The 23,519-nt window shown below is 40.3% G+C and overlaps 2 protein-coding genes across 9 annotated transcripts in view; one reads left to right on the top strand and one right to left on the bottom strand.

The window, feature by feature from the left end:
- Nucleotides 1–939: 939 nt before the first annotated feature.
- On the top strand, nt 940–11,003 carry LOC127371079 (T-complex protein 11 homolog). 2 transcript variants are annotated; one of them, XM_051413681.1, is made up of 10 exons: nt 940–1,090; nt 1,979–2,069; nt 2,198–2,327; nt 2,442–2,562; nt 3,942–4,162; nt 5,094–5,230; nt 6,541–6,710; nt 7,331–7,512; nt 7,951–8,123; nt 9,406–11,003. In XM_051413681.1, the coding sequence occupies exons 2-10, from the start codon at nt 1,991–1,993 to the stop codon at nt 9,636–9,638; spliced, it is 1,446 nt and encodes a 481-aa protein (XP_051269641.1). In that variant the 5' UTR covers nt 940–1,090; nt 1,979–1,990; the 3' UTR covers nt 9,639–11,003. The 2 variants fall into 2 exon arrangements, with proteins under 2 accessions (XP_051269641.1, XP_051269642.1); XM_051413682.1 differs by lacking the exons at nt 940–1,090; nt 2,198–2,327; nt 2,442–2,562.
- A 1,440-nt stretch (nt 11,004–12,443) lies between these two features.
- The window catches only part of anks1ab (ankyrin repeat and sterile alpha motif domain containing 1Ab), a 40,770-nt gene continuing 29,694 nt past the window's right edge, over nt 12,444–23,519 (bottom strand). For 3 of the 7 annotated variants that reach the window (XM_051413671.1, XM_051413670.1, XM_051413675.1), the window contains 8 exons: nt 22,051–22,188; nt 21,804–21,875; nt 21,482–21,565; nt 21,213–21,350; nt 19,832–20,008; nt 17,466–17,564; nt 16,490–16,587; nt 12,444–14,980 (listed from right to left, as the gene is read on the bottom strand). In XM_051413671.1, coding sequence (XP_051269631.1) covers nt 14,947–14,980; nt 16,490–16,587; nt 17,466–17,564; nt 19,832–20,008; nt 21,213–21,350; nt 21,482–21,565; nt 21,804–21,875; nt 22,051–22,188 — 840 coding nt within the window. In that variant the 3' untranslated portion in view covers nt 12,444–14,946. Of the gene's footprint in view, nt 14,981–16,042; nt 16,588–17,465; nt 17,565–19,831; nt 20,009–21,212; nt 21,351–21,481; nt 21,566–21,803; nt 21,876–22,050; nt 22,189–23,519 lie in introns of all 7 variants that reach the window. The other 4 variants (XR_007886352.1, XM_051413672.1, XM_051413673.1 and 1 more) reach the window with 4 other exon arrangements.

The following is a 23,519-nucleotide window of genomic DNA, read 5'->3' as shown; positions in this document are numbered from 1 at the left end:
GATACAATAATCTTTATTAAATTATTACTAAAGGATGTACAACCACTTTACTAAAACAATTACAAGACAGCGTAATGTAAAATGAATGTAGAACTGAATCTATAAATCAATCTATAATCAGAATCAGAAATACTTTATTGATCCCCAGGGGGAAATTTGTTCACCACAGTTGTTCCACTCACATGACGGTAAAGAATAGTATTTATATACAATATTTAACACAGTATACACAATAGAAATGAATGTATAGGCATCTACATATAGTAATATATACAAAGTAAATGTAAATCATAACATAAGTGTTTCCATATTCCACAGTATTGCTGGCAGAAATGAAATAAATAGTAATGAGTTTTAAGATTGCAGAAGTAAAGAGAGGGGATGTCTTTTAAACGCTAAAGAGATTTTAGAAACAATTGTAGTTGAGTTGAACTGCTGTATAAATAATACCTAGAAAAATACAATGTAAACAGTATTTATTTAAGGGGTTTGGAGTGTTTTCTACACACTGTTCACTGTTCATCCTCTGTACAGTAGTTTACTCGACGTTCCTGGTTGATGAGGAAACATTTCGAGCTGTATGTCTCAAACAATGGGACACTGACAGAAAACACACCGGACACTTGTTATTGTGTTGCCACTGAACTACAATGGCGGAAGAGGTGTGTCAGCTGCGGTGTTTGTAGCTGTTGGTACAGTCGGAGGGGCGGAGAGGAGCACACACGCTTACTGACACGCCCATTGTTTTGATTTGAGAACGGGACAAACCAAATGAATCCGTCGTCTTTTTCTGTATTAAATATCGAAATGAGTGAGCTGCCTCGCAGTGTTAACATCTAATACATTTTATAAGCAGATTCTGTATCACGATACGGTCGCACACACAGCTTTAGATCTCACTTTTAATCGATAACACAGTCAGTCACATTTAAACTCCCCCCATAACTCTGTTGGAGTGGTTTCGCCCAGGTTTGAACTGGAACGTTGACGTTGTTGCTGTACGCATCTTTTAAACGGTGGAACGATACATTGTTACCAGTCAGCGAATGTACGTCATCTTTTAACAACGCCACCGAAATACCGACAACAGGTAAGTTAGCCTCTGTAGCCTTTATTTATTATATTGTCATTTATGTATTTTTAAATTGTGTTTTAACTCATTTGTTGGCAGCTGTATTTACAGTGTCTGCTACTTTATGCTAACGTTACTCCACTACTATTATTTGATTACTTTACTGCTAGTTACTTTAAAGTTTCAGATTAGTTAAGAATAGAAAATATAATCAACAAATACGATGAATTTAAGTTAGAGGTATTTAAAGTTAATTCAAATTAGCCCCACCTTTATATATATATATATATATATATGAAGGCATTAGTAATTATAATACCATAATAAAACATTTATGTAGCTACATAATTGTGAAATGAGTCATTCTGTATAACTCATTTTACTTTTGGTACCATTTACATTACATGTAAAACTTTAAACTTTACAGAATACTGTGGTATTTATGATTTCAGGACTTCCACCACTGCTTTATTTTGGATTGTAAAATCACTTTGTGTGTACATTTGATCAATTGTAATATATTAAGGGCTTCAACTAAGAGTTATTTTCACTGTTGATTAGTCTCAATTAATCATGTTGTCTATTAATTGCTAGACAAAGTGAAAAATGCCTGTCATAAGTATTTCCCACAGCCTGAGGTGATGTAGTCAGATGTCTTGTTTTATTTGACCAGCAGTCCAAAACCCAAAGAGACTCAGTCGACTAACAAACGACAAAGAAAAGCAGTAAAAAACTATCATGTCTGGCATTTCTGAGTAATTTTCTGTCATTTGAGTAATTGCGTAATCTACAAGTAATTGCAGCTCTTTCATATTTTTTTATTGGACACATATAATAAGAAATAAAATGACCAATTTTACCAAGCTCTGTTGAATTTATCCGTCACCGTGTAATTTAAATGTCTAGACTGTTACCGAAATGCCAAATCAAAGGGACGAGGCTGCTGAAGATTCCCCTGCTGACCTTCCCTGTCTGGAAAAACTTGACTCTCCTACGGGTAAGAAGCTTTCTTACAGCAGTTATTGTTTTCAGGCACGTTCTGGGAGCATTAGTAATTGAATTATTACCACCATGGCAGTTTTAATTATCTGTGGGTGTGTGTGTGTGTCCTGTCTGTGGTGTCAGGGAGCCCACCCACCGCCTCATTATCCAGTCTGATGGAGCTGGAAAATTGTGTTTCCAATCTGAGCCTCGCGCATGAGATAGTGGTGAACAGAGACTTCTGCTTCAAACCCCAGAGCCCTTCCACAGACAGGCAAGAAAAAACACTCCACCACGGCTTAAGTGACCTTGGTTATTCTTCCAAAATTAATTAAGAGTTTAGTCTCCTTTTGAGCTGCTTTTGAACTGTTTTTTTTCCCTTCTGTAGCCTGGAGGGCAGAGTGACAGAGATTGTTCATCGAGCATTTTGGGACAGTCTTCAAGAGCAGCTCAACAGTGATCCTCCGAACTACAACCATGCTGTCATTCTGCTCCAGGAAGTCAAGAGTGTAAGTGTGCGTGGCATCAGATCAGAGGCATTAGTGGTAGGAAGAGGGTCTCCAGAGACCTCTGACCATGTATACAGTTTGGACAAATGACACAGACACACATGGCCAGCCTAGAGTCTGTGATGCCAGACTTCATTATAGCTATCTCCTATTTACAGAAAAATAAATAGAAAACATTGGCAGGCTTGTAATAATAACATCTAGAGGTGAAACAACAACTCTACATATTTTACATTTACAAGACATCACTGATTAATAAAAGAAGACTCATAATACTAGTCTATTGAGGGTATTGAACAGCTCGCCTGGTTGTGTCCTAAGTTAACTAAATACACCTTCCAGCACCTCTAAAGCTCCCTAATTAACATATTATATATTGTGTGTTTAAAAGGTCCAGTGTGTAGGATTTAGCAGCTGTAGTTGCAGATTACATCTCCCTCGCTTCACCTTCCCCTTTAAAGCATGTAGAAGAAACTCAAAGAATGTAAAAAGCACAAAAAACGCAAACAGCCAGTGTTTTGGTTTGTCTGTTCTGGGCTACTGTAGCGACATGGCGGTTCAGTATGATGGACTCCATGGAAGGAAGATGTAAACGGCTCATTATAAAGTAACAAAAACACAACAATGCCTATGTACAGTTGATTATAGACTAATAAAAACATACATTCGGCCAATAGAGCCTCCTAAATGTTACACACTTGACCTTTAATCTGTAAAAAAACAAAGTTTAAACACGGTGGTGTTATGGGGGTTATGTACCAAACTATTTCTTAGCCAGGTACAGTCATATCCTGGAGTCTCCTCCGGTTGCCTGGCAACCTCGTGGTGACAACAAGACTCCGGTGGTATCAATCTTAATTATTAAGTGAATTTACCAAAATGTCAAACTTCTTTTTATCTGTCTATCAGAGTCTGACCAACGCTGCGTTTTTTAGGCCAACACTGATGTTTGAGAGCTCAAAAAGTCAGATGAAGATGTATCAGCCTATATAATATCAGAGGCTGAACATAAAGAAATATATTTAGTAATTTAAAGAATTGTAATGCAGTTACAGTATTTGCTGAGCGGGATGTTATGCAGATGAAAAATAAACTGCATTTTGTTTTTCATCGATACCAAAATATCTACAAGTAACACCAATTACATCAGCCTGTTGATTCATCAGTCGAGCTCTAGTAGGGATTCTATTTTCAGTGAATTAAAGGTTTTTGCGCCGGTCCTGATATAAATATGGATTATATTATTAGATTGAGCTGCCATATATCTGTTTATTTGTGCAGAGGAAAAGAAAACTAAACCACATGAACCTTTTAAGGATAAACTGAAAACATATTCTGTATGTGAACTACACTAAAGGCAGCCTTATATTTACTATTAGATGCTTCTGTCCCTGCTGCTGCCCGGTCACGTCAGACTGAGATCCCAGCTGGACGAGGTGCTGGACATGGAGCTGATCCAGCAGGAGGTTAATCATGGGGCTCTGGATCTCCACAGACTGGCAGGATACATCATCAACACCATGGCTTCTTTATGTGCACCTGTGCGTGACCAAGAGATCAGGGCACTGAGGGACCTCAAGGAGCCTGTGGAGCTCCTGAGGTGAGGGGCATCACCTTCACAGACAAAGCTTGTCTCTACTATATATATATATATAAAGGTTGTCTGACTTAAGTCCAGTGTCTGTAGCCAACTGTATTTCTCTACACATTGCACTTACACTGCTAAACCACATTATTACATCAGATCTCAAATACAGTAAATACTCTATATTTGCTTAATAGAGTTTTTGACTTTCAGTTCATTAAAAATGTGTGTTTGTTTGAAGTTTACTGACATCTTGTTCACAGTACTCCTCACTGTCATTTGGAGCCGCCACAGTGCGGCAGGTTACGTATATTCTTGTTAGCAGGCCTGTCACTTTGATGTAGCCCCAGTTAATGCAGAGGTAACATCAGTCTCTCTAAAATATAATAATCTAATAGATAAACATTTAAAAACACTTACTGTTATTTGTTGACATAAAAGATGGACGACGCGTCTCCACTTCCTCCAACTGCACAAAAATGAAGCCAAAATATCCCGAACACGGCTGCTGCCATCTTGCCCTGCCGACGTCATTCGGAGCCAGAGTGTGCACAGTAGTGATTGGAGTTGGCGCCGCGGTATCGATGTTCATGTTGACTCAAACGTGAGCAGGGTTCAGCTGTTAATCATGACGTGAAATCCCCTTTTTATAGCATCAAATAACTAATAAAAACCAATCAGTGTGATAAGAACTACCTAAAATGAAAACAATTATTTGTATTTGTCCTATCTGCTAACATGGAGGCAATTTTGGCTTCACTTAAGGAGCTCTGTCATGTCGTCCATCTTTTTATATGTCAGTAGTGTCAAGTTTATTTATTAAGTCTTCCCTCAGTTCTTAGCAACTACTAGCAAGTGCTTTTTTAAAATGACTAGCTTATTTGTATAATGTCTTCGTGGTGCTTCTTCTCTTTACCCAACATTATCTCCCCTGCCCTTCCCTCAGGGAGATCTTCCGCGTCTTGGGTCTGATGAAGACCGACATGGTTAACTTCACCATCCAGAGCCTGAGGCCTCACCTCCTGCAGCAGGCCGTGCAGTACGAGAGGGCCAAATTCCAGCAGATTCTGGACAAGCAGCCAGGTGAGGAAGGGCGTTTCAGTCTCTAACCCGACCGCTACAGCGTGAGTGATAAACGGCGAAGGTGACTTTGTGACTGCGAATCGTATCGTCGTTACATATTTCACTTTTCAATTAAAGCAGATTTTGACCCTGGTCGCTCTAAAGCACCATCCTGCCATTTTTCAGTTTCTCATAGATCGGGTGCGGAGTTGGACGGCCAATCAGTGAACTCTATTCTGTCTTAAGTGCAGCTGGCTAATCAGAGTCATTGGCAGAGTGACAGGGTCCTCCGTGCTGACATAGTCAAGTTAGCTGTGGTACTAAATATCAATTTTTTCCACCTTTTTTTAATTTGAGTGTCCTCCAAACTACATCTAGTCAGCACATTGATTTATGTGGTTAATAAGTAGGGTAGTTTTCTACATTATGTTCATCTGTCATTTTCTCATCTCGGTACAGATACACTTAAAGGTCCAGTGTGTAGGATTTAGTGCTTAGGCTGTATAATTAAAAACTGAAATAGTCTCTGTTTTCTGAAGAGCTCAGAAGCTCAGTGTGGTCGGCTCTGGCCGTCGCCATCTTGGCAGTTCTAGCTCCGGTGGCAAATACATGGAGTGTGGGAGGAGCTGAGACGGGCTTAAAGAAGTCTGGTTACTGAAACCAGTACCAAACCGTGATGGCACGCACCTGTCATTCAAAGCAGCCATGCCCTTAATTATGCTTAACTTTGAGCTTTAATATAATTTAAATGGGTGAGTTAAATATAAAAATTCACCCTCCATACAGTTGTCATGAACAGGGATATTATTATTATACTATAGAGACCAAAACTGTTGTCTGTACCAGGTTGTAAACATACTGTAAAGTTTGGCATTTTAATGTGGGGGCTTATGGAGATTACCTCAAGTAGCCGTTCGAGGAACTGCACTTTTTGTTACTTCTATGTTGGCTTCATTTCCCAGCCACGGAAGTTGCCGTTTGATTTAGTGCCATCTAGTTCTGGGCTACTGTACAAACATGGCGCTTCAACATGTAGCTATAAACGTGTCATTCTTAAGTAACGAAAACACAACAATTCTTATTTTCAGGTGATTTCACACTAATGAAAACATACCTATGAATATTGCATTCAATTGCTGCCAATAGATCCTCCTAAATGTTAAACACTGGACCTTTTTAATTGATGCTGTGACAGTGGAACAAAGGTGTTTAACTGCTCTAAGTCTGAATTCTCTGCTATTTCAATGGCATTGCAGTTGAGCTTAATCAATGTGTAACTGTTGTTTTATGTGTTCAATATATCTTTGTCACATATATTTTACTGTTTCCAGCTTCTCTGGACAAAACCACCGCGTGGCTTCAGGCAGCAATGTCAGAAGAAGCATCGGCCATCAGAGCTCCCAGTCCTGACAGTCAGGGACCTATCAGTGCCACCGCTGTCCTCAACCGGGCCTACATGCATCTGCTACACTGGGACTCGCAAGACCAGAAATATCCCGAGGTCAGCTGCAGCCTGCAAAAATTACATCACACTACACTTCGGCTTTCATTTGTGTGATATTTTATTGATTATCAGGGAATGTTCAGTCTCCCTACACACTTCTCCTCACCCTGCTGCATGTTAAAGCATCTGACAACACATTAGAGCTCATGTAGCATCGTGCAGCAGTGGCTCCCAACCTTTATTTGTCTGACGTACTGACATAGCCCTGTCAGATGTACTCAAGTAACCCTTCATCAGCATCACCCGGCATGTTTCAAACGTGTTTATTTAAACAGATTTTAAACTCTATTTAACACTATTAATTATAGAAAAGTAGATATTGTTGTTAGCTTAGAATAATGTTGTCTTATAATTGAGCTTTCAGTGTTTAGGTGGTTTGGAGTTGCATTCCTACCACTTGGAGTGGCTGAAGCTGAATGTTATAAACATTTATCCATTACTTTTAGCTCAATTTCACCTCTAGTTGTGTATCACTGTTGTAGAAATCCAGTGAAACTTTATCTATGTTGTCTTCTAGATATAGCTGTTGTTTTTCTTTAGGAAAGCTCATATATCTACTGAAAATTCCCTGTGATTAACCATATGACACGTGACCCTGACCTGACCTCCACACACAGACTGTGCTAATGGACCGAGCCCGTCTGGACGCTCTGGGCCAGCAGCTCCAGATGCTGGTCCTGGAGGCATCGGTGCTGCTCCTGACCAACGCTCAGTGTGGGGGCGCCATTTTCTCTCTGCTGGGGTTTGTAGGTAAACTCAGGCAGTCCGTCGCTGCCCTGCTGGAGGGCAGTCACACCAGGTAAGAGGAGGATTTGGTGATGCATGTACTGGCTGTCATGGGGAACAGGTATTGTATGAGAAGGAAACCAATGGAGGTGACAGGAGGCAACTAGCTTGTCAGAACGGATCCAACTAACCTCATTCTTTCTGTTTAAGAGAAGCCCCGTCATGATTAGTGGATAAATGTGGAACAGCAGCTTGTGATATTCAAAGCCTGCTCACACTCTGGTCCAGGCTGCAATAAAATGTAGCACAGGCTATTTCTCCCTTAATTACCTTTATTAAAATGGCATTTTATTTCATCTAAATCTCTTTTGAGAACCCTTATTTATAGACTTACATGAGTCCCTTTGCTCAACACCCCATACAAACGAGTAAATTCATAGGCCTGAGACCAAATACACTTCTAATGAAGCTTGCTGGTAATTTGTCTAATGCTGGTTTTCTGGTGCTGCAGGGAAGCTGACCTGAAGCAAGCGCTGCTGGGACTCGGGGAGACTGTTCTGCAGCAGGTGACCGAAGCCCTGAGCGGCCAGAGAGGAGCATCCCTGCCTCAGGAGAGCCTGGATCTGCTAAAAGGACAAATATCTGAGCTGTGGAAGCACAATAACCCTGTTCGCACACTCATAGGTCAGGCTGAGCACAAGAGGGCTCGAGAGATGATTCATTGAAGCACAAAGGGGGGGGTGATATAAATCCATGTATTAGATTTAAGTTAAAGTATTTATTTCTGGATATTGGGGGTGGTTATGTTTTTACTTTAAAGTTTAGAACATGTTACTAAAATAACTTTTTGGCATATTTGCTGAAAATTCTCATTATATCCTGACAGATAGTCTGTAAATTGATTGGGTTCCTTTGGCTTGGCCCGAACAAAAACAACCAGAGCCAAGAAAGATAGTTGATTGTTGAGTCTCATGTCTGGGTCTTCAAATACTGGTGCTGGGAATGAGACTCAACAATCAATTAACTTCAAGCCACCAACCCAAAGTGTCTTTCTATCTATCTTGGCTCTGATTGTTTTTGTTCAGGCCCGCCAATTAGGAGAAGTAGGAGGAGCCAGAGGAACCGGATTTTATTCACAGAATATTTGTCTTATGTACTTTTGTCAGATTCAGAAAATAAGTTATTTTATTTTATTTTATAATAGTTATCTATTGCAGCTTTAAATCCAGCTAAAACGTTTCAGTTCTAAAGCACATCTGGGAAAACACTGTATGTTCACATGTCAGAGAACTTAGTAGTATAATAATAATAATAATAATAATAGTAACAACTAACCAAAATTACATAACCTCAGGTTGTTATGTTTCATTAAATTTAAAGGTCCAGTGAGTAACATTTAGGAGGATCTATTAGCTATTAAATGGAATATAATATCCATAACTATGTCTTCATTAGTGTATAAGAGCCTTTTATATCTACCGACACCACGGGTTGCATTTTATGGAGTCCACCATGTTGAACCACCATGTTTCTACAGTAGCCCAGAAAAGACAAACCAAACACTAGATACCGTATTTTGGGCATTTTGCAGCCATTAGAGTTTCTCCTTTGTGCTTGGAAGTGGAGCATGAAGTGAGGTAGTTGTGATCTTCAAGTACACCTCTAGCTAGCCATCAAATCCTACACACTTGACCTTTAAGGGTGTAGTAGTTAGTTAAAATTATGACGTTGATAAACCCTTCAAGACTTATTGACTAGACATTTTGATTAAGATATGGTAGTATATTTTAATCTATAGAAAGCTTACATGTTGGGGATGCACCATTTCCACTCAAAAGGAGTAACATGCATTATACTGTCATTTGGTTTGGGTTGTATCTGTCCACATGCATGTTTTTAAACTTGAATGTGACTTCTTTCCATCTCTCTCCCTCCACCCCCTCATCCCTGTCTGGATCAAACATAGGAGAAAGGGTACAGGGCTTCCTCCAGGCCATGCTGCAGGGCGGCCCCACTAAAAGGAGTCCAGAACTGCCCGCTCCCCTCAGGCTGGTGAGCACTGAGCTAGCCGAGCTGGGGATGGCCTTTGGGCGAATCGTCCACTTCAACCGAACGGTCTTCGGTCCCTTTTACGCACCCCTCCTCAGGAAACTGCTGTTCCCACCGGGAGAGGCCGAGACGGGGGAGGACTCGCGTTAGGCTGAGGGTGACCCAGACAACATCCAGTGACTGTTACATAAGCTACATTTTGGCGCTGAATGTGTAGCTGTAGAGTGTAAATACAGAGAATGAGAATGTTTGAGGGAAACACATTTAGAGTCTGCAGGAAAGAAAAAGTTTGGTAATCAAGAAAGTGCTGAATTATTATTGCATTAGTAATATAATGCATCTAAACCACACGCTTGAGTAATCGATTGCGTGAAACAAATTGAGTAATAGAAAACTTAGTATGAGTCATAATAAGAGATTGATTGTGATTCTGAACTGTTTTTGAATAGGCTGGAAAAAATATTTTGTTCATTTTCACTCAAGATAAACACCCTCAGGAAAAGTATAAAGTACCAAAGATTATGCTAATAGTTTGTAAATAGTACTTCAGTTTTAAAATGTAGCTGGTTTCTGTTGTTATCTTTATGTTTGCAGACAATTATGTATTACGCCAGGTTCAGACAGGAGGCAGAAGCATTGCTGCCTACTTCCTTTCCCCTTATTTTTTTCCCCACACATTAGGAAATTTCAAAATCTGCCCTTTCACTGTTCAGTCCCTCCAGGATTTTGCAAGCGTGTGTTTGTGGCGCTCTAAAATGACTGATTTCACAGCAGGTTTTCTAAAAAAGTGCGATGCGCGTTGCCATTTTTTAGGCATGGCTCCTTGCAAGAGGAGGTGAAAATTGCAAAAGTATAAATTAAATTATTAAAAATTTAAAGCAACTTTTGCATGTGACATGTGAGAAATTTGTGCTTTTTGATGACGTATGGCTCAAGGAACAATGAATTTGCGGAAAGGTCGTGTTGATTGGACAAAAGTGCAGTTTTCACAGTGATCGGTTGAGTTAACGCTAATTGTTGCAGTTGCAACCTCTTGGAGGGACCAATCTTTATTAGAAATAGTATCACTTACTTTTTCCACATATTTGTAAGTTGTGTCTAAAAAGAGATAGATGAGCAGAAACACACACACACACACACACACACAGGGAAAAGAGAAGCCCCTCCCTGCAGATCACACAAGGTGATGATCCTTTTAACTTCATTGTCGCAGAAGAAGCAACATCCCGCTTATCCAGGAACACATTAAAAACATTATTAATTCATGAGGTTATTAAAATCAGCTCCATGTGTGATTAGAAAAAAGCAGAGGAGCACAATCTGGCAGCGCTTCCGACTCGTGTCTGAACCCAGCGTAATTTACCAAAGACAGTGTGCACTTTTTTTTTCCTTTTATCCTTCTGTAATTATAAACCAAAACTATAATCAATGTTTCCTTACAGTTGTGGGTATTAGAGGCGGTGATGTGTGAAACAGTGGTTATTTGTAAATAAATACCAAATTGATTAACTGTAATTTTATAGTTTGAGAGTTTATTACAACAACTGATACGGTTGAGATAGCTTTTGTTTGGGATGCATCACATGTTATATTACTGAAACTAAGAGAGAGCCTGTTATCTGCTTGCTTTGTGTTTTCAATTTACATGCCCTTTACATGCCAAATTTTCATACGGTTGGGATATCTGTGCAGCAGCCAGCTGCAAGCGATATATAAATATAAAAGGAACTGTGCTGGTAATACAGGCACCATGCAAGATTTAATGTATTGTTCCAACAGTTCCAGGAAGCCGTTGGTTTATGTTCATTTCCAGCACTTCCAGTATGAACACCATATACCAGACTCCTGCTTATGTTGCATAATGCATCACAGTGAACATGAAGTTTGTATTCACTTTGTGTTACATTATTGTTGTGATGTGTGATAAGAACAGTATAAATCACATCAGAAAAATTATGTAACGCTGAAAATCTCTCAGACTAGATGTTCACTGATGAAGCAACACAAAGTTTTAATCCTCAAGCAAGAGTCAGCTGGCATATTTTCATATAGTATGGAAATACATACACACCGATGGATGCCTGGAATTCTAGCCAACATACATAAACAGTTCTGAAAACATTGTGGTATAATTTGCAAAATGGTAAGCGTGAGGGATTTGCATTCATAAAACGGGCTAAAACATGCTAAATTTGCACATACAGGTCACACAGGTAAGCATGTTCTGAAAGATAAATGCCTAGAAATCTTTTGAAAGGTCTTTTAACAACATTTCACACTGTTTTTGATAGCATTTTCCAGAATCCTCAAAGACCCTCCAACCATATGAATAAAATAACATTTAATCTGCTGCAACATGAAAAAGATTTTTAACCTGTTTCCCAAACTGCAACTTGATTCCCTAATCCAGGTCACCAGAAATCTGCTATTGCCCAACGTGTTACTGTCTACAAAAATATGATATAATGGAAAGTAACATTATTATAAAGAACTATATAAAAGTGTCGTACAAATCAAGCGAGGACCTTTCCTGCTACCGTGGTTACCACCATGGTTTAGAAGAGACACAACTTTGTTTTTAATCCTGCGACAAACCATGAATCAAAGTTTTTTTTTTTTTTTTTTATCTAAATGGTTAGAAGAGATTTAGAGGATTCTGCATCAACACAGCAATAACTGTTTTTTTCAAACATCATAAGGCACTTTGGAAAGTCGGATGCTTAGCTCTGTGACTTGAATGTAATATAAGCACAAACTGGGGCTAATCGTTTGTTGAGATTGAAGTTGCACCACCCACTAATCTCTATTGCAGGGGAAACACTGATAGTATAATTGTACAATAATTAGCCATGTTGTTGTATTTGTTATAATTTTCAACAGCTGGTGTAATGTTTCTTTGTATTTTACTATACAACCATAAAACAAAATCAATGGTGACAACAGACATGAGAGGGATTCTTTTATAATTGTATTATTTAATTTCATTAATATAATATTGCTTTGAAATTTGAAACAGTATCACATTTTCTTTGACAAACCATACTCTGTCCACAAACATGGGCAAAGCATTGTATGCTGGTACAGTTTTTCTTTTTTTCTCTCTCTACATTTTGTTACATTTCTGTTAACCCTTAATAATTCCCAGTTACTATCTCCAATAGACCTGAATCAATAGAAATGCTCATTAATGGTCTATATCATTAATGGTCTACAGTGCTCTAAACATTACAGTACCTACATGACAAGATCAGAAAGTCACATGGAGGCCAGGAAATAAGACTTGACCTTTACTGACTGACCTCTCAAGACAGGAGTGATACACCGGTCCTGTTTGGCCAGTGATGTGGGTTACCTTTCATCTGTGTGTTGGGATTCATTTCAGGGGCAGTGGAGGAGCAGGGGGATATACAGAGTGAGATCTAAATGTCAGAGTAGCGCTGGTTTGGCCCTGCATGTTGCGTAAGGCTTACCTCTCATTTTCTCTCTCTCTATCTCTTTTCCACTGCTCTGCCCTCTAAACTCAACACACGCAAACACACTCAGATCGGCTGCTCCCCTTCAACTCACAGCTTGGTATCCGGAAACTTGAACGCTGGGGTGAGCTACACAAGGAAAACACCAATGTTAAAAAGACCGGTACATGCACAGCCATAACATGCCACCAAAACTTGCTTTAAATAGCTGCTGCTCATTAAAGTGTAATGCTTTTACATTATGCATTCATACTAGAGCAGGTTGTCTTGGTGACACACAAAATGGAAGAACATACGTGACAAAATGTTGGAGGAAATGACGACAATGGAAACGTGGAGGGATGAAGATGAATCGCTGTATTGGTGTGTAACGAAGAGGGAACATAAAAAGCAAATGGCAGATGAGTGAGAAGAGACGAGACACTGCTACAGTACATACAAAGACTGCTCAGGCCAAGTGCATCAAAGGGTACAAAACACAAAAAAACACTGCCAACATGCATCATCAGTGGAAGCTAACAGTTAACAGTCAGAACAGAGTGGCAATGACACAGCCACGGTACCGCACACAGACCAGCTACATCTCAACAGTCAGTCTGCAGCCACACTGTCTTCTGGAGAGGAGCTCAATACCTCACTTCTCCTGCAGCACACAGAAACAAGGACAGTGGACAGTGATGTAACGAAACAGTCCAAACTCCCATGAGGACAGACAGAAACAAGGCATACAGCACGCACAGTCGTTAGTGCACACAGGGGAGAACCCACAGATACGTGTCGACTCCACAACGAGCATTTTTGAGTCACAGTGCAGGAGGGAAATTATTATTATTTATTTTTTTTAAAACTGTGTCATGTTCTTAGCATAACAAATCCATTCGCATTAACACGACACCAGAGCAACACTTAGATTTGGCTCTTTTAATGTAGTGGAATTAAATCTTTTCACTGCTGTTTATTTGCAAGTGACATACTTTGCATGTACTGTACCTAATTCTAAATCGGTGTGAAACAGCACGGATACCTACCCATGTAATCATGATAATAAGATGCTATGTTGGGAAATGTGCGCCAAAATAGTGCTCGAGGCTCTTTAATATACTCGAGATGAATTAAATCGCGTTGAGGATGTTTTTGTTTACATTAACAAAATTGTGAAACGTGAAACCGATGTCAGTACACTCGATATGCTTGTGTAATTGTTTGGGTGGTATTTCTCTTTGTTTTTTTGCCTCTGGTTGTAACAATGTCGGGATCCCTCGTGATCAGTCAACCCCTGTCTATCAAAAAGTATCACAAATGCACTAATTGTCCTATTTGCACCGTAAGAAAAGAAAAGAAGGTATTAAAAGGGATAGTGCCATGTTTTAACACAGTGTTGTTGTTTTTTAAATTGACAAGAAGAAGATGCTGTGATTTGCAGCCTCTCGTTGCTACCATGAATGCTGAGAGACTGCAGAACAGGGCAGTACGAGGCCAGAGCAGAGACTCATCTGGACAAAACTGTACCATCATAAGAGCGTCGTCATCCCAGCCTAGTCACAGTCAATTTAAACACACCAGGAAATCAGAAGTGTTGTCTTTTTTTAGTCTTTTTAGAAGCAGGGGGGATCGTGCAGTTGTTGGGTGGGTGGCGGTAGTATTCAGGAAGGTCGGAGGAAGGTGGGGGGGCTTTAGTTGATTATAGGTAACCGAAATGAAGTAAGGCTGTCGTCCTCGGTAAGGTGTAGGAAAATTGTCCTCCTGTGTGTGTGTGTGTGGGTGTGTGTGTGTGTGTGTGTGTGTGTGTGTGTGCGAGGTTCAGTTCTTGGTCCGTTTGAGTTCAGACATCAGTGATAGATTTATGACCGATCCATCGTGTTATATGAGTATTGTACAAATGCGTAGAAAAAAAAAAACAAAACAGGTTGTTTGCTGCATGTTGCTGTTTTGATTAATTGTCCGTCTTGCATCCCATGCTAGCAAAGCAGCCTCCTCATAGTGCCTCACAGTGGTAGATGCCTGGTAAGACAGGACAAGCTAAAGATGGAGAAAGAAAAAAAATAAATAACTGTCTTGAGGCAAAACAATCAAATAATTCAGTAAGTTAAGAATAAAAAGTGATGTTGAAATAACAAAAAAATACGTTTTACAGACTTGTAAATCTAGGTATTGCATCTGTGCAATATCAAAAGGGTCTAATTAAAAGAAAAGTTCAGTGTATTGTGGAAGACGTCGTTCGATTTCTTGTCAAGAGTTAGACAATATTGATACCACTGACACGTCTGTTCAGTAAATATGAAGCTAGCACCAGCAGTGGGCTAACGTGGCTTAGCACAGAGACTGGAAACAGCGAGCCAACTCTGTCAGAAAGTTAAAATAAATCCACAACCAACACCTCTAAAGCTGACTAATTAACACGTTATATCTATTTTGTTTAATCCGTACAAAAACCAAAGTGTAAAAATGACAATTAGCCGTTCTATGAGGGGTTAAGTGCGGGACTATTTCTCGGTCGGGACAGTGTCGGCAAAGTAAAGATTAACATGCTTTATTTTGTCTGTGGAGAATCTCTTCTTTTCCTCTAATGGCCTAAAAAGGAAGAATAATAAAAAGGTGCAACCTCAGGGAGCTCTCAGCAGGTTGCAGTCACATAGACCAGCAAATAGTGCAGCACCGATTTGTCGTTTTTGTAGCAATTAAACAAATTTAAACGATTGAACGTGTTCATTCGTGAGCTCTAGAGATGCTTTTCCAAGTCTTTACGCCAGGCCTGCTGCTGGTTCCAGCTTCATGTTTACTGTACAGATGTGAGAGTGGCATTATATATCTAACTTTCACAAGAAAGCAAAAAAGCCCATTTTCCAAAAAAGTTGAGCTTTTCCTTTAAAAATTTAACACAACGGCCCCTTTGGTATTACAGTACAGACAACTTTGTAGTTTACTCAATATTACAAACTTAAAACTTTCTGGAAATTAAACTTCAAGCCAATGTGGAGTCGAGATACAGATGAAAACAAAAACTCAACATGCTTGTTTTGCCTGTGGAGAATCAATTTTTTTAAAAATGGCCTGAAAGAGGAGGAATAATAAAGATGCAACCTCTGGGAGCTATCTGGGATTTGGAGGCAGATGCAAGTTGTCAGGAGGAGGAGGATGAGGAGGAAGAGGCAGTTTGGTTGAGAGAGCAGGGCCACTGTAAAATGACATCAGTCCAGGATCATCCGTTCCAGGGCTCCGCCGGCAGCAGCAACAGGCGAGGGAGGCTGCCAGGGGTGTTGGGGAGGCACGGGAGAGCCGCAGGAGTGTTTGTCATGGTGGGTACAGAGGTTGGTGTGGGTCGCTGGGCAGGGCAAAGGAGGGTGCAGGAGTAGGCAGCCCTGAGGGATGCTATACCATCACAGTGAGAAGGCACGGGGCTCGCATGTATATATATGTATGTGTGTGAGAGATGAGTAAAGAACCAGATGCAGGGGGGAGAGGAAAGTACGAGGGGGGTGCAGAGGGGCGGCTGTGGGGATCCGGCCTCAGAATATGGTGGTCTCGTACTTGGTGCTGACGGGGCGCCTGTTGGATTCCCGCTGGTCCAAGAGCCAGGTGGTGCTGCCCAGGGACTGCATGTCTGCGTCCATCTCCAGGGGGTCGATCTGCCGGGGGGAGGGAGGGAGGAGGGACGAGAGGAGGGCGTGAGACGGGCGGCAGTGGAGGCCATTGCGCCACACTGACAAGTCCTCTGCTCACACACGTGCATGTGGATTAGAGGTACAGTCCAGTGATCATGTTATAATCACAGACACTCAGGGCTCAATCCACAACATGGATGATGTCTGACAGACAATACAAACAGGAAATAGCCGCAGCAGTAAATCAAAGCTACAACCCTCTGGGAGTTAAAGAAAACATACTGATTAGTAGTTCAAAAGCAACATGTGCTCTACACCAGTGGCTCATACAGACATGAGTGCTACTGTCATAATGTAAGCAGTCACATATTCTGATTACTACTGATTTGCTTAGAGCTAGATTTGAATTTGAAATGGCAAAAAATGTTTAAATTCCCTGCGTCTTCAGTTCAACGCGTGTTAAAAAGATAGATTCAAAAACTGAGAAGGGGAGCTTAAAACCAGCCAACAGAGACAACTTCTTTACAACAATCTTATTTACAACAATCTTATTTACAACCCCTCACTGGCACAATTACACCAACAGTCCTCATGGAAGCTCATATACAGAAGTTAAATCGCAATCAAGAAACCCTCTCTTCTCTGAATGTGTTTGACCACAGACTCTGACCTAATCGCACCTTAAACCCTAAAATGTAAGATGAAGATGAGAGATGGGAAAGTAAAGGGATGACAGTAACGTTTATGGCTGTAATATTAAGAACCACAAAAGAAGGTGACAAAGTGCACTGCGGCACCGCAACAACAACAACAACAACAACAAAAAGAAAGAGGGGAGGGATTGGTGTGTAAGCAGATGTGTGGTGATTACAGGTTGTATAGAGGAAAGGAAAGAGAAGGACCTGGACTCCAGGGCTAACAGAGTGCAACGGGAGGAAGGAAGGACGGTGGGTAGTACACGTGTGACAGTGACAGCAGCGGCATTCGAGCAGAGGGGCACCCTGGGAAGCAGGAGGACCAAGAAGACAAGAACAAAGACATGTTAAAAAAACGAGAGAATAGAGGGACAGAGCAATGAAGAAATCCAGAAGCAGCAGTAGGACCATGTCATCACTTGTTTGGAGCTATAGAAGGTAAATTACTCACAAAATGTTTCTACTTCTGGTGTTCATGTTATTCAAACCCTCCCCTGAATAGCGATTGTCCAATCGTAGCTTACCAACAGTTAACCAGGCACGGCAGGTCTGTCAAGCTTTGGATTTCTACACACATTGACGTGGTTTGTGTGTGTGTGTGTGTGTGTGTGTGTGTGTGTGTGTGTGTGTGTGTGTGTGGGGCTGTAGTAAGGATGGAGATTTGGAGATTTATCTTTTAAAACCAAAAACACAAGAGCAAACTGTATTTAGTTTATTAAATAGTATGTTTATCTTCTCAAACGTAAGCTGCAATCATTCGCACTCAGCTAATGGCTTTTCTACCTACAGTAGTAACCCAGCGTTACTTAAGAAAGTCACAGGTTAGATATTATAAAGCCCTGTTCACAACCACTGTGTAATATTCTCCCACTGTGTGGAAGCTGCAGAGTGTAGGCTATTGGACTACCTCAGCCAAAGTTAACATTAAAGGTGAAAGCATTGTTTGACGAGTATGTAAGCTAAGCAGCCAAACAGGGTTATGTATATAACAGTCTGATCTTATATTATTCCTTATCATAATTGGGATATCATTCTAGGGTTCACTAGCTCTACTCTGCAATACAAAAACAGTGCTTTAATTCCATGTCTAACGTTACATGGATTATTTAAGAACTGAATTTTTCTCTGGGGTATGTAGCTGTAGTCTCAGTCTTTTAACACATTATCATGTATGCAGCCATGAAGTGCATATTCAAGACCGCTTAAGAGTATTTTTGTCTTAAAACAAGTCAGCTGGACACATTAAGAAGTCAGACAGAGCCAGCCTTTTCAACAAACTCATTGAGCTCACGTTAGATTAATTACCGAGCTAGCCACAGCTGATGAAATCTGCAACCAATAATTGTCTTTTCAGCTGGAAAACAACTGACTCTCCACAGCTAGAAATAAGAAGCCTGATTTTGTCTTGAAATCAAGGACCCATTGTTTCAAATATTACAAATAATTCTAAGTGAGGAGCGCCTTGGTAGCCTAATCAAGTGTTTACCACGCAAGCCACATAATCACAACGTTGGCGGTTGAATTCCAGCTGGGAACCTTTGTTGCACGTCTTACCCACCCTTGCTCCTCATGTTTCCTGTCTGCTTCTTAGCTGTCAATCTGCCCATTAAAGGTAAATACGGCCCAAAAAATAATTACCGTTATCATTATAAACTGCAAATGTGCTGTACCAGGACAGAAAGCAACCGTAACTTAAAGGGAAAAATTTGGGAGGAATTAAAAACAACTGTATACCTGTCACAGTTTCTGTCTAAACCAACTAGATTAGGTAGCATTCACATAGCAATAAAAAGCATTAAAACAAATTGCAGCAGATAGGAGTCTCCCCCCTTCTCATTTAAAACTTAAACAACCAGCCAGACTCATTATGCAGCTCTGTGATTACTCCATATATTATCCTTACAGGCAGGTAGTAAAACAAAGTGATTTGTGTCCCTGCATAAGCATGTGGTCTAACGGTGCGCGTGCTCCCGGCTGTGCAGCTCTCTCAGGTGACAGTGATCACTGAGTGCTCATTATATGCAGCCTGAGAGGTCAATGCATCAATGCGTAGCTCAGGGTATACGTGGACATTTACGCAACACACTCAATCAATAGTGAGGAAGCAGAGGATGGGTCCAACCAGTGGGGCTGAGCCCTCAGAAAAGTCCCAGAGGAAATCATATACCCGCCTGTAAGCAACAAATAAAACTATTCATTCATCATGTCTCGCATATGCACGAAAAGATCTCCCCTGATCTGAGTGACTCAGAGTTGGGGGGGTGGGCAAGATGAGATTGTTAGCAAAGTAATGACTCATCACTTACGAACACACACAAACACACACACACACACACACACACACACACACACACACACACACACACACACACTGTGGCCCATTGGGGATTCAGTAGCGGGTAGAAAGTCGGTCACAAGGTCTGTGCACCTTTTCTGAACTACGATTGCACAATGGCGTGCTTCTTCTCTCCCTCTGTCCTTTTAACAAGTAGAGCAAATCCAACACACACACACACACACACACACACACACATACACACGTTCAACAGGAAGGGTTAAAGGGTGGTACTCACTGCTGATCTCCGCATGCTGCTCCATGACTGAGACACAGGACGGCTGGTTTTGGTCTCTACGACCTCTGAGGCCATAGATGAAGGTGGGACATAGTGTCTCGCCCTCGACTGCATTGCCATCTGATAGGCCACCTCAAATGCCTGTCCCAGTGTTAAGATGATCTCGTAGGTCTGTGTCTGTGAATGAAAGGATTGTTTTAAAAATGTGTGTTTGAATCAGCTGATTCTTATTACAAAAAAGTCTAACAGCTGCCATTTCACATCAGCCTTAAGAGCAGCTGCTGCCTAAAGGTTAGAGAAGCGAGCTTGTGACCGGATCCTTGGTTCAACCCAGAGACCAGCACGATAAATCTGGGTGGAGAAAGTGAAAGGCAGTGCTTGCCCCTCCTTCATCCACCAATGAGATGCCCTTGAGCAAGGCCCTTAACCCAAATTGTGGAGCCTTTCAGTGCCACAGATCAGACTGTGGTTGTACTAGGCATTCACCAGGTGTATGAATAAATAAAGGTGAAAAGAAAGAGCGAATATATGGACCCTTGCATGACAAGAAATTAAATTTGCCTAATGTTTTCTCAAAAGTGAATTAATATTTAGTTATTTAAAAAAAAAGCTGCTTGGACTATCAAAATCTACTGTAAGTATAATTTTGAATGACTTCTAAATCAGTTTCAATACTTGTTTAGGATTACATTTATTTCATTGCTTGTTTTCAACTATTTGTTTTTCATCACACAAAAAACTCTGCACAGCCCAACAAAAAGCGCTGCTCTTCACATTGTTAGGATAATTACTCTGTCATTATCTGTTGGCTCTTATTTAACGCACATTTTCAGAGAAAAGCAAAATCATTTTGTACACAACACTCTGCACATGGAGCAGTCGTGTTAAATACAAATCAAAAGGATCAAAATTGTCTTTTTGGCATTGTGGAAACTTTGATCACTACAGTCCAGTTACAACTGAACCCTGTAATTAACAGACACTCCACAGTGGTCCATCTGCCACAGATAAAAGATTATCTTTGACCTTTACAGAAGCTGGGACACAAATTACAACATAATCTATACCTGTACATGGAAATGCCATGCGTAGCGGGAGTGGAACTTCAATCAATCCATTAGATGAGCCAATCAAGGAAATAATGTCCGCAAGATGTTGCATGCAGTTGTAACTGCAGGGTATCCAACATCCCACCAAGGGCACTTCGTTTTTTCTAAATTATTCAATGATGTATTTGCAAAAGCTTAAGAATTATCAGAAGATTTAAGGGTTTCCTCAATCGATTATATGGAGAGTCATATTTCTATTAAATCAAGCAAAAGACTGAACACAAGACTAGTTTGTTCACATGTGCCTAACAGGATTGAGTTGTATTACTCACCACTTCCACAGTGCTGAAGACATGACAGAAGTGGTGGCCACTCTTCAGGTCCTTGGTAATATAAGCAAAAGTGCAGAGGTCATCTGGGTCCTGAGCAGCGCACGAGATGTTCCTGATCTCGTGCTCTGCAACTATAGTCTAATGGAGAAAGGAAAGAAGTGAGTGCTAACTGGAAATCAACCACTAATGGAGGTTGGGAGAGTCAACTGCAATGTTTGCATTTGACAGATCGATAAACACAGAGACACACAAACATACTTTCCCATTACCTTCGTGGCTGCATCAATGAACTTGACCCCTCTGTAGGTAATGGACAGTATGACAACTGGGCCCTTTCTGGAATCCTTTGATTTCTACAATGGGTACAATAAAGAGTGAGAGGCACGAACAACAAAACACAATGGTTCATGCACTATAAATGTGATAACAGAAATATTAAGCTATCCTAGTAGCTTCCTCAGACTGGGAAAAGAAACTGTAAGTTGTATTCTTCTTCTGTTATTTCATGTCTGATATTTTGCAAATTCATTTCAGTGAAAATAAAATTCCAAGAAAAAACAATATTGTTAAAGCTTTTTCAGTAATACTTGCCCTAATTTTAGCACAGGCATCTTGTGTGGACTCAATCCCTCGTAGATCCCTGATTATCATTGATCCTAGGTACTAGGAGAAAGAATTAGAACACTAATTAGGGTTGGGTTAATTCAGAATACATTTTCAACATTGGTGCTGACGAGCTTCATGTGAACACTAAACAGTAGCACAGCTTAAATTCTGTCATCCACACTGTGTGTAAAAGTGTATGTCCGCTTCCATGCTGAAGTAAAAAGTGACTTACAGTTGCCTCGTACCCGCAGGAGTCCAGGATGAGTTTCTCAGGCTGGTGATGCCAGGCGGACACCGTGGCGTAGGTAGCAGAGTGGCTCGGCGGCCGGAGGTTTAAACGAGAGTCTTTGTGTCGTTCACTCTGTCTCTCCTGAATGGTGACATGAAACAAAGTAAATCCATCTATCGAGGCAGTGAAAATCTTCCTCTTTTTAGTGACAGGATTCTTTTCTTTACCTATGTACACTTCAGTCTGTATAGACAATGGTGGTAAGAGTGGTAAGACACTGTATTTTGTGTATTATAATATAATTCCACTGTTTAAACCTGTAGCCACATCAACTTCAAGTACAATTTTGTGCATCTCAGTCAAGGTGGTGAAATAAACAAAGTCTGACTGCTGTACATTAGTGTGGAGGCAACGGAAGTCTGCTCGGTCAGCACTTTAATACAAGTCGTTTCTGATCTGCTAGTAAGCTCATAAATATTCATGCACTGGGATGGGCCTTTAGGTCAATGTGGGCTGTGCTCTTTCATAAATCTCTTGTCAGAGTGAAATATACTAATGACAAAATCCACAAAGCGTTTAGGAAAATGATAAGTATTGATTTTACATATCATGGATCCTGAGTAGTGTAGTCATGCAACATTTCCCGTATGTGTGTTTTTCTCTTTGGGCTCAGTGAGTCAGAAACCAGGCGAGCCATCTCGATTGTTTGTGTGTGTCATAGTTTGACCTTTAGCAAATGGTAACATTTGATCACCGAGTTATTCTTTGTTCATCCTCTTAAAGAGAAATCCAAGAAATTCTGGGAAGCAGATAGAACTGAATATGTCAGTGAATGAAGATTTTTAGTTATTCAAATATTTATAATATTCAGAGCTACTCTGGAGACAAATGATAAAGATCACAGAGCTTCTAGTAAAAGTTGGCTAAGAGGTACATTTGGAGTTGATGTTTATAGTATTCATGATAGAGATTTAGTGTGTGACGGTAGCTAAGGAGATTACGCGAACAGCTGTTTTATGAAAAATGGAAGACAGGGCAGGGAAATAAATCACTACTGTCGTGTTTAAACTTTCTGTGAAATTATATTCATCCAAATTAATGATTCTATGCAAGTTTTAATTAAAAACTAACAAGAAATAAATAAAATAGTCATTTAAGTTTTTGTTCTACATTTTTAAAGTTTAAAGAGTTTTTTCTGATATAAAACAACTCATATACAAAACCTTGGGACAGTTTATCGCCGTGAACATCAGTTTCATTGTGGTATGTATCATTTTTGGAACAATTATCTTGATAATTCAGTCATATCAACCAGCCCTAATAGAGCTTTAGGTAAGCTAAGTAGCTAAACTTGATATATGTAAATAGATTACAGTTTTTCAGCCAGAAGCAGCAGTGCTTGGCTTTATAATATTAGTTCCCCTCTGCATCATATAATACTTTTTAATATAATTTTTTGGGGGCTTTTATCG

The sequence above is a fragment of the Dicentrarchus labrax genome, unplaced genomic scaffold (genome assembly GCF_905237075.1).
Source record: "Dicentrarchus labrax unplaced genomic scaffold, dlabrax2021, whole genome shotgun sequence".
NCBI lineage: Eukaryota > Metazoa > Chordata > Actinopteri > Moronidae > Dicentrarchus > Dicentrarchus labrax.
The sequence above is the reverse complement of the archived record's forward strand: the minus strand, read 5'-3'. Positions and strand labels throughout refer to the sequence as shown.